General features: G+C 38.7%; 1 protein-coding gene across 1 annotated transcript in view; it reads right to left on the reverse strand.

Annotated features, from left to right (window-relative positions):
* Nucleotides 1–15,000, reverse strand: part of LOC127426641 (formin-2-like) — a 100,490-nt gene that overhangs the window by 16,493 nt on the left and 68,997 nt on the right. The window contains exons 15-17 of the mRNA XM_051673574.1: nucleotides 13,546–13,638; nucleotides 6,824–6,875; nucleotides 6,586–6,735 (exon numbers count right to left, since the gene is read on the reverse strand). Of these exons, the coding sequence (XP_051529534.1) occupies nucleotides 6,586–6,735; nucleotides 6,824–6,875; nucleotides 13,546–13,638 (295 nt within the window). The remainder of the gene's footprint in view (nucleotides 1–6,585; nucleotides 6,736–6,823; nucleotides 6,876–13,545; nucleotides 13,639–15,000) is intronic.

Consider the following 15,000-nt stretch of genomic DNA (forward strand, 5'->3'; position numbering starts at 1 on the left):
TTTGACTCGGCTCAAACTTCACGTAACATACGGAATGACACAAGGATTTACAATAATATACAAGAGAAATGAATCTAAAGTCACCTTTTTTACTTTATCTGAAAAACGAGACACCAGAAGCCATTTATTTCCAATGGACAATTTCCAACGTCGAAATATTTCAACTTGTGCGACTAGACCGTATTTGACCGCCCAATCAGATGTGAAGAATTCCATTCAAAACGATAAGCACGAGGCGAATTTTTTTTTTGTCGGAAACTTTATTCTAAAGGTCGGTTACCTTGACAGATTGGACAGTTACGGTATGGTTATCTCATGATTCAGTTCGATATACGATATAAGGTTTTAATTTCTATTAGGGGTGTAACGATTCTCGGTAAAAAACCGAACCGTATGATTCGCCACCCACGGTTCGGTAAGCATTGGCACCGTGGTTCACCTCAAGTTTAATGACGCATCTGGAGCACAAGGTTTGGTGAAGGAAACAAACCGTCAAATATACAGGCACAGTTATAACCTCCGCTAATGCACCTGAATGGATCTGTAGATAAACAAGCTCCGCCTGTGTTTCACGTGGGTCAACTGTGATGACATCACAGTTCTGCACACGTTGTGCATAGTTGAAAGTGGCAAGTGGAGAAAATTAAACGCTGATAGAGAAGCCCCATGCGTTTCTCCTTTCTGGAAACATTTTCTTTTTGCAGTCAATTACAACAGCGTTGGTCAAAAAACGTTCACAAAACAGGCACTGTTTGCCGACATCGACTCGACGCGATTGCCGTATACTGGTAATATATGTAAAAAATGCGAGCGAGGGTTTAAAACGCGCACGCGAGTTCTTCCTGTTTCCTTGCGCGGCTGTAATCTATCGAGCATGCGAGTGTCAATAATGCACTTTGATTAATGGCATTAAAATGCCGTTATAGTAATATAATCGATACATGATTAATAATTTACGCAGATATCACCCGGAGAAAGAGCCGAAACTGCACACTCTCCCTTCCGTTTTTGAGCAAGCACTCAATGCTAATTCAGACCGACATGAAACAATAACTAAAGCGCTGTTCATTGCCATATGTGGGATTTCCACATATGATTAAAATACCCGAGCCACATTATCACAACATCCCTTCTTGTATCCATTTTAATAGCAAGTTATTCCTCCTATAGTGATGTACAGATTCTGAATGTTGAACAAGTTTAAAATGCACTTTATGTTGATGCATGTAACATTAAAGTCCAGGTATTCATTTTAAATGTTGCTTCAGTAATTAGAGAAATTTTTTTTTTTTTTTTTTTTAGTTAGACCCTGATGAAAATTAACCATGGCTTTACTATAGTAATATTGTAGTAACCATGAACCAGAAATAACTGAGCAGAAATCATGTTTTTGACACAATTAACCATGGTTTTATAACAGTAATACTGCAGTTGTCATATAGTAACCATGATTTTACTATATATTGTAACCATGACAGTAACCATGTTGATTTTGTGGTTACTATGGTTTTACAACAAATACCATGGTTAAACTATGGTAACTGTTGTAAAACCATGATTTTTATTAAAGGCAAACCTGCTGAAGTGTTTACCAAATAGAGTATTCTTTGGATTTTGAAGGGATATTTTTTTTCTGAACAAAACCGAAACCGTGACCCTAAAACCGTAATACAAACCGAACCGTGAGAAATTTGAACCATTACACCCCTAGATTCTAGCTTTTCTCCCCTTTTTTCTCCCCATTTTGGCATGCCCAATTCCCAATGCTCTCTAAGTCCTCGTGGTGGCGTAGTGACTCACCTCAATCCGGGTGGAGGAGGACGAATCTCAGTTGCCTCCGCGTCCGAGACGTCAATCTGCGCATCTTATCACGTGGCTTGTTGAGCGCGTTATCGCGGAGACGTAGCACGTGTGGAGGCTTCACGCTTTTCTCTGCGGCATCCACGCACAACTCACCACACGCCCCACCGAGAACGAACCACATTATAGCGACCACGAGGAGGTTACCCCATGTGACTCTACCCTCCCTAGCAACCGGGCCAATTTGGTTGCTTAGGAGACCTGGCTGGAGTCACTCAGCACACCCTGGGATTCAAACTCACGACTCCAGGGGTGATAGTCAGCGTCTTTACTCGCTGAGATACCCAGGCCCCACAAAAAACTTTTGTAATTAAATGTTTGATTTAATGTTTACATATGTCATTTATTTCCGCATCGCAAAAGCAACACCTTCATATTTAAATCATACTGTATCTATGAATTTGTAATTCCTATTTGCTGAAACACTAGGCTCTTATTATTATTGTTATAAATAATAATAATGCTTTTTAATGCCACCTTTTCTGACCTCAGGACATGAATGTTGCATTGTCATGATAAACTTTTAATAGGATCGCAATGGATTGAATTTGTTGCAATGGAAACTGTACTCGCGAATCGTGATGTCAGAGCAGCTAGTGCCTTGAGACACATCCTCCTGAGACTCAGCAAAAAAAGTCATGTCAATATAGTGTCCGGTGCATGAGAAACATATGAAACCAATTGTTTTTTCAAAACATTTTATTGACATTTTATTTGATGTGTTCTGTTGACCCAGGTTCTAAGAAAATAGGATTTTTTTTTATTCAAAAATCAAGTTTCCGGTTTTGAGCTAACTTTAACACACAGTCAACACTGCTATAATGAGACTTATCAATATGCATATAAGAGATTTTTATATGATGTGTATTTATTTTTTTGGATGCACTTTAGTATACACATGAACTAGCAGTGCCTTTTAATCAGTGTTTAATAATGAGTGTTTCGCAGCACTCTGGAACAGAAATCTCATTTCATAGAAATATGGTTATTTTATTATTTTATTTCGGTGCCACCCAGTTGGTGAAAACATATGCACTGAGTTCTGATGTCTCTTACTGAGGACATAAAAATAAATCTCGCTCCCTATGTTGTGGATCAGTATATCTTGTACACTATTTCGGGCACTGGCAAACTTATGACTCAATCACCTGCTACAATAACAAGGTCGGGCATTTATTAAATCAACAAGATCACTGTATAAATGAGATTTGCGTGGTAGATTTTCTGGGATGTGATGATGGCGAGACCGTGGCCAGAGAACTTACTGCCCGATATGCTACTTAGCATGGGTGGGTCTAAGTCTAATGTTCATCTGTCCATAAAATGTGCTGAATTGTAACCTTTTTAAAGATCGATGAGAGGAAGTTGTCATGGCCAAACCTCAAAACATTTGGTATCTCTGAAAAGCTCTTAGATTTATAACTGTGGCATGTATGCAGAAAAAAATAAAAGAAAAAAAAAGAATGGCTGGGTCTCAGCAGGACGTAGAAAGATCAACAAATGAAAATGAAGCTTTGAAGGAAGTTATAATGGTTGTTGGTTTTGAGAGTTTGTTTCCTGAGGTTTGCCTTCAAACCTCTGAATGACATTACTGTGTGTGATTTTGTTGAGCAGATGGATGATTTCTAATAAAATCAGAAATATTATCCACTCAGTATATTTTATTATTGCTATTATGTTAGCTTAAAGTCAATTTACTGTTATTCTACAGATTGATCTTAGATTGGGTTTTTTCGAAAATCCCAAAACAAAGATCTGAATTATCATTTGTAACTCCTAGTTTCATCCGCTAAACATGGCACAGATCTTCAAACTTTTGGAATTGTGTGCTTTGTTTTTAATAACTGATCGGATTTACAGTCTATCTGTCTGTCTGTCTATCTATCTGTATTTCCATACATCTATCTGTCTGTCTGTCTATCTATCTGTATTTCTACAGTATATATCTGTCTCTGTCTGTCTGTCTATATATGTATCTGTCTGTCTGTCTATATATGTATCTGTCTGTCTGTCTATATGTATCTGTCTGTCTGTGTCTATCTATCTGTATTTCCATACATCTATCTGTCTGTCTGTCTATATTTCCATACATCTATCTGTCTGTCTATCTATCTGTATTTCCATACATCTATCTGTCTGTCTGTCTATCTATCTGTATTTCCATACATCTATCTGTCTGTCTATCTATCTGTATTTCTATACATCTATCTGTCTGTCTGTCTATCTATCTGTATTTCCATACATCTATCTGTCTGTCTATCTATCTGTATTTCTATACATCTATCTGTCTGTCTATCTATCTGTATTTCTACAGTATATATCTGTCTCTGTCTGTCTGTCTATATATGTATCTGTCTGTCTATATGTATCTGTCTGTCTATATGTATCTGTCTGTCTGTGTCTATCTATCTATCTGTATTTCCATACATCTATCTGTCTGTCTGTCTGTGTCTATCTATCTATCTGTATTTCCATACATCTATCTGTCTGTCTGTGTCTATCTATCTATCTGTATTTCTATACATCTATCTGTCTGTCTATATATCTGTCTGCCTGTCTATATATCTATCTATCTGTCTGTCTGTCTATATATCTATCTATCTGTATTTCCATACATCTATCTGTCTGTGTCTATCTGTATTTCTATACATCTATCTGTCTGTCTATCTATCTATCTGTATTTCTACAGTATATATCTGTCAGTCTGTCTGTCTGTCTATATATCTGTCAGTCTGTCTATCTGTATTTCCATACATCTGTATGTCTATCTATCTGTATTTCTACAGTATATATCTGTCTCTGTCTGTCTGTCTGTCTATATATGTATCTGTCTGTCTATCTATCTGTCTCTCTGTCTCTCTCTGTCTGTCTGTCTATATATGTATCCGTCTGTCTATATATCTATCTGTATTTCTACAGTATATATCTGTCAGTCTGTCTGTCTATATATCTGTCAGTCTGTCTATCTGTATTTCCATACATCTGTATGTCTATCTATCTGTATTTCTACAGTATATATCTGTCTCTGTCTGTCTGTCTGTCTATATATGTATCTGTCTGTCTATCTATCTGTCTCTCTGTCTATCTGTCTCTCTGTCTCTGTCTATATATGTATCCGTCTGTCTATATATCTATCTGTATTTCTATATATCTGTCTGTCTATCTATATATCTGTCTGTATGTCTATCTGTATTTCTATCTGTCTGTCTGCCTGCCTATCTATATATGTATCTGTATTTCTATCTATCTGTCTGTCTATCTGTCTGTCTGTATTTCTATATATCTGTCTGAATGTCTGTCCATTTATCTCTCTGGATTGATCGATCAATAGATTTACAATTTATCCGTTATCTAACAGTTTATTGGCCTGGCTGACTGCTTTTCTTTCTGTAATGTCTGTATAATCATTAAACTTCAAACATTTAAAACTCTTTTAAACTTCCAGACTTTGTCAAGCCAACATCAAAGTTTGTCCTGACAAACTTTATCTAGTTGTTATAACTACCTGTATTATTATTATTACTGTTTCTATAGACTTTATAATAATTACCGACAACAACAAAATATTAATTCGAACCACATTGTAGCGACCACGAGGTGGTTACCTCCATGTGACTCTACCCTCCCTAGCAACCGGGCCAATTTGGTTGCTTAGGAGACCTGGCTGGAGTCACTCAGCACGCCCTGGATTCAAACTCACAACTCCAGGTGTGATAGTCAGTGTCAATACTCGCTGAGATACCCAGACCCATGAGAATTCATTTTCAAAATAATCAGCAGTCCGGACCATCGTCACTGTCTGAAGTTTACAACTGAAATATTTTTGTAGTTAATATTTTTTTTGTAGTTTAATTTTATGAGATGAACACTTCTCAGAAGCTCTTGAAAGCAGCATTAAGCCGAACGTCACCCAAAATGGAACGAGACACTTCACAGCGGCCGTTCTGTTCCACAGGGTCGTAAAAACGACAGAAGCATGTAAACTCTGTAACTTTGATCTGAACACAGGAGATTATAATTATCAAAGACAGAACAAACACACAGACGAGAGGCAGGTTACGCTGGAAGATTCATTCACGTGGAGGAGCAGCTAATTTGAGGAATGCAGTTCGCTCCACTTTTCAGTGTCAGAACAAAGCGTTGCTCCATCACTCAGACGTGAGGTGTAACAAATTTGACCCTGGTGGAAGTGCCGTATATTCAACACGCCTCTAACAGATTTTTTGCAAGGCGGAAAACATATTTCAGGAGAATGTAACTATCCCATCATGCACCTGTGAACGAGCTCAGGTATTTGATGTAACGGCATATTAAATCATGCGGCTGCGAGGAGTTCACATGGACGGCGGGTGTTTCTAAACACACCTCCCTCTGCCCCTCGCCCCCCCGCTTTAAATCCTGCCAGCGAGTCTTCTCCTGTTAAGACAACAGTGAAACACTGTTTTCACAACATTTAAAGAGCAAATCTGACAGGAAGTTTTTGATTGAGCTACTTAATAAATCAGTTTGTACAAGAAAGGCCTCCGGGGCGGAATCAGTCCTGAGGATTTTATTTTGGGTGCATGTCTGACATTTTCACCGTTTGACATTCTTGAGAGATTACGGCACAGCACCGCTCATGATCCTCGACTAAACAACAGCGATTTTATGGAGAATAAAGGTGAAATGTGTTTGCTGATCTTCTGCTTGATCCAAACACATGAAACTGTTCTGAGAAACACATACCTCTCCTGTAAAATAACCTTGTTCTCCTTCTTCCAAGTCTCTTTGAAATCGGAGGCGAACTCGTGCCAGACGGAGAACAACGTGTTTGGAGAAGCCTCTTTTTCTCCACTCTTGGCCTTCACTGAGAAGAACACACACAGCTCCAAGAACCTGTTGAGAGAAAATGAACAACAGAATTGAGCATTGACACGATATTCCTTGTGCATAATATACAGCATTATTAAAGCAATCTCTTTACATTTTGTGAGTGTCACTCAGCTGTGTCTCTTGAGTTCCCAGCTCCGTTTTAGCTGTAAAAAAGGAGAAAAAAAAAAACATCACTTTATTTACCAACAATCATCCATGCAATTATCTAATCAGCCAATCGTGTGGCAGCAGTGCAGTGCATAAAATCATGCAGATACAGGTCAGGAGCTTCAGTTAATGTTCACATCAACCGAGGGGGTCTGAGTATCTCGGCGAGTATTGACGCTGACCATCACGAGTTCCAATCTAGGGCGTCCTGAGTGACTCCAGCCAGGTCTCCTAAGCAACCAAATTGGCCCGGTTGCTAGGGAGGGTAGAGTCACATGGGGTAACCTCCTCGTGGTCGCTATAATGTGGTTCTCGCTCTCAGTGGGGCGCGTGGCGAGTTTTGTGTGGATGCCACGGAGAATAGCGTGAAGCCTCCACACGTGCTACGTCTCCGTGGTAACGCACTCAAGCCACGTGATAAGATGCGTGGATTGACGGTCTCAGATACGGAGGCAACTGGGATTTGTCCTCCACCACCCGGATTGAGGCGAAACACTACACCACCACGAGGACTTAGAGCGCATTGGGAATTGGGCGTTCCAAATTGGGGAGAAAAAAAAAAGTGTTCAAATCAACCATCAGAATGGGGAAAAAATGTTATCTCAGTGATTTGGAGTGTGGCATGATTGTTGGTGCCAGATGGGCTGGTTTGAGTATTTCTGGGATTTTCACACACAACAGTCTCTAGAATTTACTCAGAATGGTGCCAAAAACAAAAAACATCCAGTGAGCGGCAGTTCTGTGGACGGAAACGTCTTGTTGATGGGAGAGGTCAACAGAGAATGACCAGACTGGTTTGAACTGATGAAGTCTACGGTAACTCAGATAACCACTCTGTACAATTGTGATGAGAAGAATATCATCTCTGAATGCTGTTGTGAGATGCGGGTTGATGCTGTTTTGGTGGCACGAGGGGGACCTACACAATATTAGACAGGTGGTTTTAATGTTGTATATGTTAACATTAGTTAATGCACTAGGAACTAACGTGAACTAACAATTAACATTTGCATATTTATTAACCAACATTAACAGATTAATAAATGCTGTAAAAAAAAGATGATATTGTTAATTATTTCATACTACCTAATGCATTAATGTTAACAAATAGAACCTTGTTGTAAAGTGTTACCAATAGTTTTTCACAAACGCATAGCTAGATGGCGCCACTAGCTCGTGCACTGCTGACTGAAGCGGTCAATGAAGACCATTTTAAACGTGGTTTAGTAATCTATTACTAATCATACAAGGCCATAACGCGATTAAATCTTAGTCTACACTGAGCATTTTCTAATGTCTGGACTGCACCTGCAGGGTTTTGTGATTATACATCAAACGGTTCGAGATACTGGCAATGAACACTTAACTGCGAAGATCAATTTCACGATCCTGCTCTAGATTTGTCGCATCATCTCTTTGATATATGGAAAATAAAACATCAAAATATATTAGAATATATACTATTCGGGGCCTGGGTAGCTAATAAAATACGCTGACTACCACCCCTGGAGTTCACTAGTTCGTTAGTTCGAATCCCAGGGTGTGCTGAGTGACTCCAGCCAGGTCTCCTAAGCAACCAAATTGGCCCGGTTGCTAGGGAGGGTAGAGTCACATGGGGTAACCTCCTCGTGGACGCTATAATGTGGTTTGTTCTCGGTGGGGCGCGTGGTGAATTGAGCGTGGTTACCGCGATGGATGGCGTGAAGCCTCCACACGCGCTATGTCTCCGTGGCAACGCGCTCAACAAGCCACATGATAAGATGCGCGGGTTGACGGTCTCAGACGCGGAGGCAACTGGGATTCGTCCTCCGCCACCCGGACTGAGGCGAATCACTACGCCACCACGAGGACTTGAGCGCATTGGGAATTGGGCATTCCAAATTGGGAGAAAAAGGGGAAAAAAATCCCCCCCCAAAAAAAAGAAAAAAAAAAAGAAAATAATATATATATACTATTCTATTATTTTCAAATGGTCTTGAAAATGTTTGGAAAATCTGACACTATTTGGGCATTTTTGTAGATTTATTCGTGATAGATATTTGCGCCGGGTTTCTAGAAACGAGTATGTAAGAGTGTTTTACGCTCTTGCCCATGCATTAAAGGGTTAAAAGGAATATTCCGGGTTCAATACAAGTTCAGCTCAATCAGCAGCATTTGTGGCATAATGTTGATCACCACAAAATTAATTTCGACTCGTTCCTCCTTTTCTTTAAAAAAGCACAAATGTGTGTTCCAGTGAGACACTTACAATGGAAGTCAATGGGGTCCATTTTTGGAGGTTTAAAGGCAGAAATGTGATGTTTATAATTTTATAAAAGCACTTACATTAATTCTTCTGTTAAAACGTGTGTATTATTTGAGCTGTAAAGTTGTTTAAATTGTCGTTTTAGGGTTTTAGAGTGTATAGCATTACGTCGTCATGGCAACAATTTGTAAAATTAGCTATAACTTTCCACAGATGTGGTTAGTATGTGATTTAATCACAGTAAAATCATGTTAACACACATATTGTTTACGTCTTGTGTCTATACTTTTGAAACAGTGAGTATTTTAATGTTTACAGACTGACCCCATTGACTTCCATTGTAAGTGTCTCACTGGAACACACATTTAAAGAAAAGGAGGGACGAGTCGAAATATATTTTTGTGGTAATCAACAACATGGCACAAATGCTGTCGATTGAGATTAACTTGTACTGAACCCGGAATATTCCTTTTCTGAAAACAGTCTTAAAGGAACAGTTCCCTTTTATGCTGCCTCAAACTCATGTCATTCTTTACTCTGCGGATCACAAACGAAGATATTTTAAAAGGGGTCCAAAACTCAAGTTTCAAAATGGACATAAAGGCGGCATTATAATTAATTAGATTTTTATTTTTTTATATAAATTACATTCACATTTATGAGCATAAAATCAGGTTGCGGATAAAGATTTATAGTGTATAAGGACTTAAATTTTGGTCTGTTGTAACCCGGAACATCCATATCACTTCAGAAGACATGGATTAAACCACTGGATTAACCTTACGCTGCCTGTCAGGTGTTGATGTGATTTAATGATACACTTTAATGTTATATATGTTAATGCATGCACATGTAACATGTATTACATTACAAATTGTTCATCTTGGTTTATGTTCATTTGTACAAACAATATAGTTCATTGTTAGTTCACGTAAGTTCTTAATGATGTTACATTACTCATTTTTTATATTAAACTGTATTAGTGTATGTAGAAATGGACATATACCATGATTAAAAATAGTGTAAAAATATTGTATTTTTCATGTTAATTAATTGTGTAATGTTGCATAGACAAACACATTTAATAAATATTAATCAAACAATTATCATTTACTTTCAACTACTCCTAAACTAACATTTCTTCACTAAATGGTGACTTCCCTCTTTGTTCTCTTTCTCTGGCTCTTGTGGTCTTCACTGGTGATTGAAATCTCAGTACAAAAGGAAAGATTTATTTATTTGTTGCATCACTCCATGTTACTATAATTCGCTATCATTGAACATTTGTTTGGTTCATTGACATTTGCCTTTGTATGTTTCTTACAAAATTACCGTCAGGATGTTTAAAAAATGAGTTGATTTTATTTATTGATTATTCGTAATAATGTTATTCTATATGACATGAGGGCATTTATAGGGCATATACAGTTTTGTTCCTTTCTACCGGGCCAATGATGATTCTGAGAAAACGTGCCCGTGGCCTATTGTTGCTATAGTAACGAACACAACTTCCAAGCGTGTCTGATTGACAGGTAAAATACAAACTGTTAGATTTGTGGTTATTTTTCATTATTTCAGCAGACAGCATGCTTCATGCATTCAAACCATCGGCATTAAGTTAAAGAGGATAAACTTTATCATTCAACTGAACTGTACACAAGCATTTTAACATTCGCTGCGCTCCGTCATGCACGGAAAGAATGCTCCTTGAACCGTTCAGGCAATGTCAATGGCATGACCCATTTTAGGGGTGGCCCAAAATACAATTTAAAATCAAGCAGAGCTATAGAAATATACATATTTACAAATAAAGCTTCATATTACGAGTGCATGCTACGACACCCCCAACATCTTGTTTTGGCGTCATTCGGGGGGTATCAAGCCTTGACTGGGGGGGGTTGAACTTTTATTTTAGTTCAGAGTGAAGTTTTTTGACAGTAGCTTCTCACTTCAGGATAAACAGTTTGCGATATGGTTAAATGTGCTTATTAAACTACGAAAGGTTGCTTAATTATATAAATATATAGTCTGCATGTGCTGCGTGCTTCAAGGTTAATGAGTGCTCTTCTCTCTGTAATCTGCTACACACAACACACCGTGTTAATGATCAGACACTAATTGGCCATGAAAGGGATCAATGCGATGCTATCAGTGTATGAGCGGCCACATTCATTTAAGCGCGCAGCACATGCAGACTTTGTTCAAATTGACATTGCGCATTGTATAATTAAATCTTTTGTTTTTTCACTGGATACTGCGATTTAGTCCACGTTTTATGTACCGCGGAAATCACAGGGCCCTAAACTCGGTCATAGTGGAGATGTGGTAAAAACTTGCAGTGTCCGCCGTTGAAGTCACGCACACAATATACTGTACGTGAAACAGGAGTGACTCTTTAGAAACATTGTTGTATTTATGTGATGTTAAGGAAGTTGGAAAATTGGCGTGATCCTCTGAATAGCAGCTACAAGTTTATTCACTTCTAGCGACTGCTGACTCTCTCCTAAACATCTGCTTTTGTGTTTCACAGAAGAAAAAGTGAGTAAAGGATGAACTATTCCTTACACACACACAAAAGCTAAAAAAAAATTCACGAGTGACAGAGAGAGCGAGAGAGAGAGACGCTTCCTCAGAAGCGCAAAGGTCAGCAGGGGTCAGCGCTCAAGGTGCTCTTTGACAAATTAAGGCCAGTAGTGGTTAAGGGTTCCACACCATGAAGGTCCCCGAATCACCCACAACCCGTCCGCCTGTCAAGAGAACTATTTGTCTGTTTGTATGAGTGAGACAGTTCATGCTGAACAGTGAGTAAAAATGCGTGTGCGTGTGTGTGTGTTTAGAACAAATCAATGATCTGTAATTGTGTGAGTGTGAATTACGATTTCCCGCGACATTTGAGTGAGTGTGTGTGGTGCTCTGCTCCATGAGGGTCAGCGACAGAGATTAATGCGACACGAGGTTAGTGAAATCTCATGCTCGCAGCTCTGGGGGTCACGACGCATTAGCAAAACCTGCTACGCTACAAATAAAACCAGCATATGCTAATGGCAGTCAGGCCTGTAATTTTCACCCCCTGAATGAACTGGATTCTCAAGAGAGACGCAGGAATTCTTTGTCACTGACGGGGGGAATTTTAGGAATTCCTGAGTTTAATTGACACCAGTCGACCTTCAATGATCCCGATATAAACCCACAACACAAGAACTACACACACATAAGTTAAAATGTATGCAGTTTTTGTGTTACAGGAAATGCAAAAATCACAATTACAGAGGAAAAACTAGGACAAAAAGTTTGGTGTGAAAAAAAAAAACGATTCCAAGATTCATCACGATTCTCTCTCAAATGATTACGAATTTTTAATTGTTTTCAATTACATCCAATACAGAACAGCGGTGGCATACAGTAAATGTATTTGCAAAGGAATCACAATCGCAGGACTTTCTTCTGCAGAACACAAATGAAGATTTTTAGGAGAATATTTCAGCTCTGTAGCTCCATACAATACAAGTGAATGGAGACCAGAACATTAAAGCTCCAAAAAGCACATAAATGCAGCATAAAAGTAACCCATAAGACTCCAGTGATTTAATCCATGTCTTCAGAAGTGATATGATATGTGTGGGTGAGAAACAGATCAATATAAGTCCTTTTTTACTATAAATTCTCCTCCCTGCCTAGTAGGTGGTGATATGCACAAACAATTTGAATTACCAAAAACAAAAAAAAATGTACAAGTGAAAGTGGAGATTTACAGTAAAAAAAATTACTTCAATATTGATCTCTTTCTCACCACACCTATCATATCACTTCTTAAGTCATGGAATAAACCACTGGAGTCTTATTGATTACTTTTATGCTGCCTTTATGTGCTTTTTGGAGCTTCAAAGTTCCGGTCACCATTCACTTGTATTGTATGGACCTACAGAGCTGAAATATTCTTCTAAAAATCTTCATTAGTGTTCAGCAGAAGAAAGAAAGTCATACACATCTGGGATGGCATGAGGGTGAATATATAATGAGAGAACTTTCTTTTTTGGGTGAACTGTCCCTTTAAGGCCACGTCCACACTTGTAGGTTTTTGTTTAAAAACACTTTAATTTTGCCAAGTTTACACCTCTCAACCACACTAAAACAGCATTTTTCTCCATTGAATATAGAGCAATTCGAAAACGCCCTTCATTACTGCATACTTTGGACAACAATGACATTAGAAATCTGAGTTTTCAAATGAAAACGGTGGATGTGGCCTAACTCAAAGATCTACGGCCCTACACTGATGATAAAACATTGTGACGCATCAAGAGTCTTTTTGTAATTGAATTATGACTCCCTGAATCAAAATGGCATTGAATCATAGTGTGAAACACATCCACTGGATGTTTGATGAGTGATACTCAGGTGAGATCTCGTCACTGACTCACCATCACTTATAAACTTCTCCATCTCGTCTTTAAAGGGCTGCAGATGTTCTTCTGTCGTGACGGAGCAAACCTTCTCTACCTCTGCCGTGCACGCTGGAAAATACAATTAAAGTGCGTCATTTCAACACTTACAATTTAGCTAGAAAAGGAAAGTTTGTCAAGGTAACCTTTGATAAAGCCTTTAAATGTTTAAAAAGCATTAAAGGTTCTCTAGGTCTTATATTCAGTACTGTGCAAACTTGCTTTAGGCACTTGTGAAAAATGTTGCATAGTGAGGATGTCTTCATAAATAATGTCAAATAGTTTTCATTTATCACTTAATGTCATACAAAGTCCAGTAAACATAAAAAAGATAAATCAATATTCGGTGTGACCACCTTTGCCTTTAAAACAGCCCCAATTCTCCTAGATACACCTGGACACAGTTTTTCTTGGTTGTTGGCAGATAGGATGTTCAAGCTTCTTGGAGAATTCACCACAGTTCTTCTATCTATTTCAGCTGTCTCGATTGCTTCTGTCTCTTTATGTAATCTCAGACTGACTCGATGTTCAGTGGGGGGTCTGTGGGGGCCATGACATCTGTTGCAGGGCTCCCTGTTCTTCTATCTATTTCAGCTGTCTCGATTGCTTCTGTCTCTTTATGTAATCCCAGACTGACTCGATGTTTAGTGGGGGGTCTGTGGGGGCCATGACATCTGTTGCAGGGCTCCCTGTTCTTCTATCTATTTCAGCTGTCTCGATTGCTTCTGTCTCTTTATGTAATCTCAGACTGACTCGATGTTCAGTGGGGGGTCTGTGGGGGCCATGACATCTGTTGCAGGGCTCCCTGTTCTTCTATCTATTTCAGCTGTCTCGATTGCTTCTGTCTCTTTATGTAATCTCAGACTGACTCGATGTTCAGTGGGGGGTCTGTGGGGGCCATGACATCTGTTGCAGGGCTCCCTGTTCTTCTATCTATTTCAGCTGTCTCAACTGCTTCTGTCTCTTTATGTAATCTCAGACTGACTCGATGTTCAGTGGGGGATCTGTGGGGGTCATGACATCTGTTGCAGGGCTCCCTGTTCTTCTATCTATTTGCAAAAGTAATGTTTGTGAGTCTAACATTTATATTTCCTGTTGACACTAAAGCTGAAGATATAAATAACCATCTTAAGACAAATGCTTTTGTTAAACATCTTATGTGCATAAGACTTTTGCACAGTACTGTACTGAATTGGAAACTTTTCACCAGGCCTTCATTTATTTTTGGCACTTTTCAAATGTCTTTTATGTCTAGATTTGACTGTTTTAGCCTTTCAATATTAAACTATGAAAACACATTATAAAAATACCAATTATTGCATGTTTACAACTGTGATCATTTAGACAAAGAATGATAAATAAAGTTTAGTGTACTTGATAACCAAGTGGACAAAAGTGTGAGTGAAGAGCATGCTTGAGATGAAATATGAGACA

The sequence above is a fragment of the Myxocyprinus asiaticus genome, chromosome 36, assembly GCF_019703515.2.
Source record: "Myxocyprinus asiaticus isolate MX2 ecotype Aquarium Trade chromosome 36, UBuf_Myxa_2, whole genome shotgun sequence".
Taxonomy (NCBI): Eukaryota; Metazoa; Chordata; class Actinopteri; order Cypriniformes; family Catostomidae; genus Myxocyprinus; species Myxocyprinus asiaticus.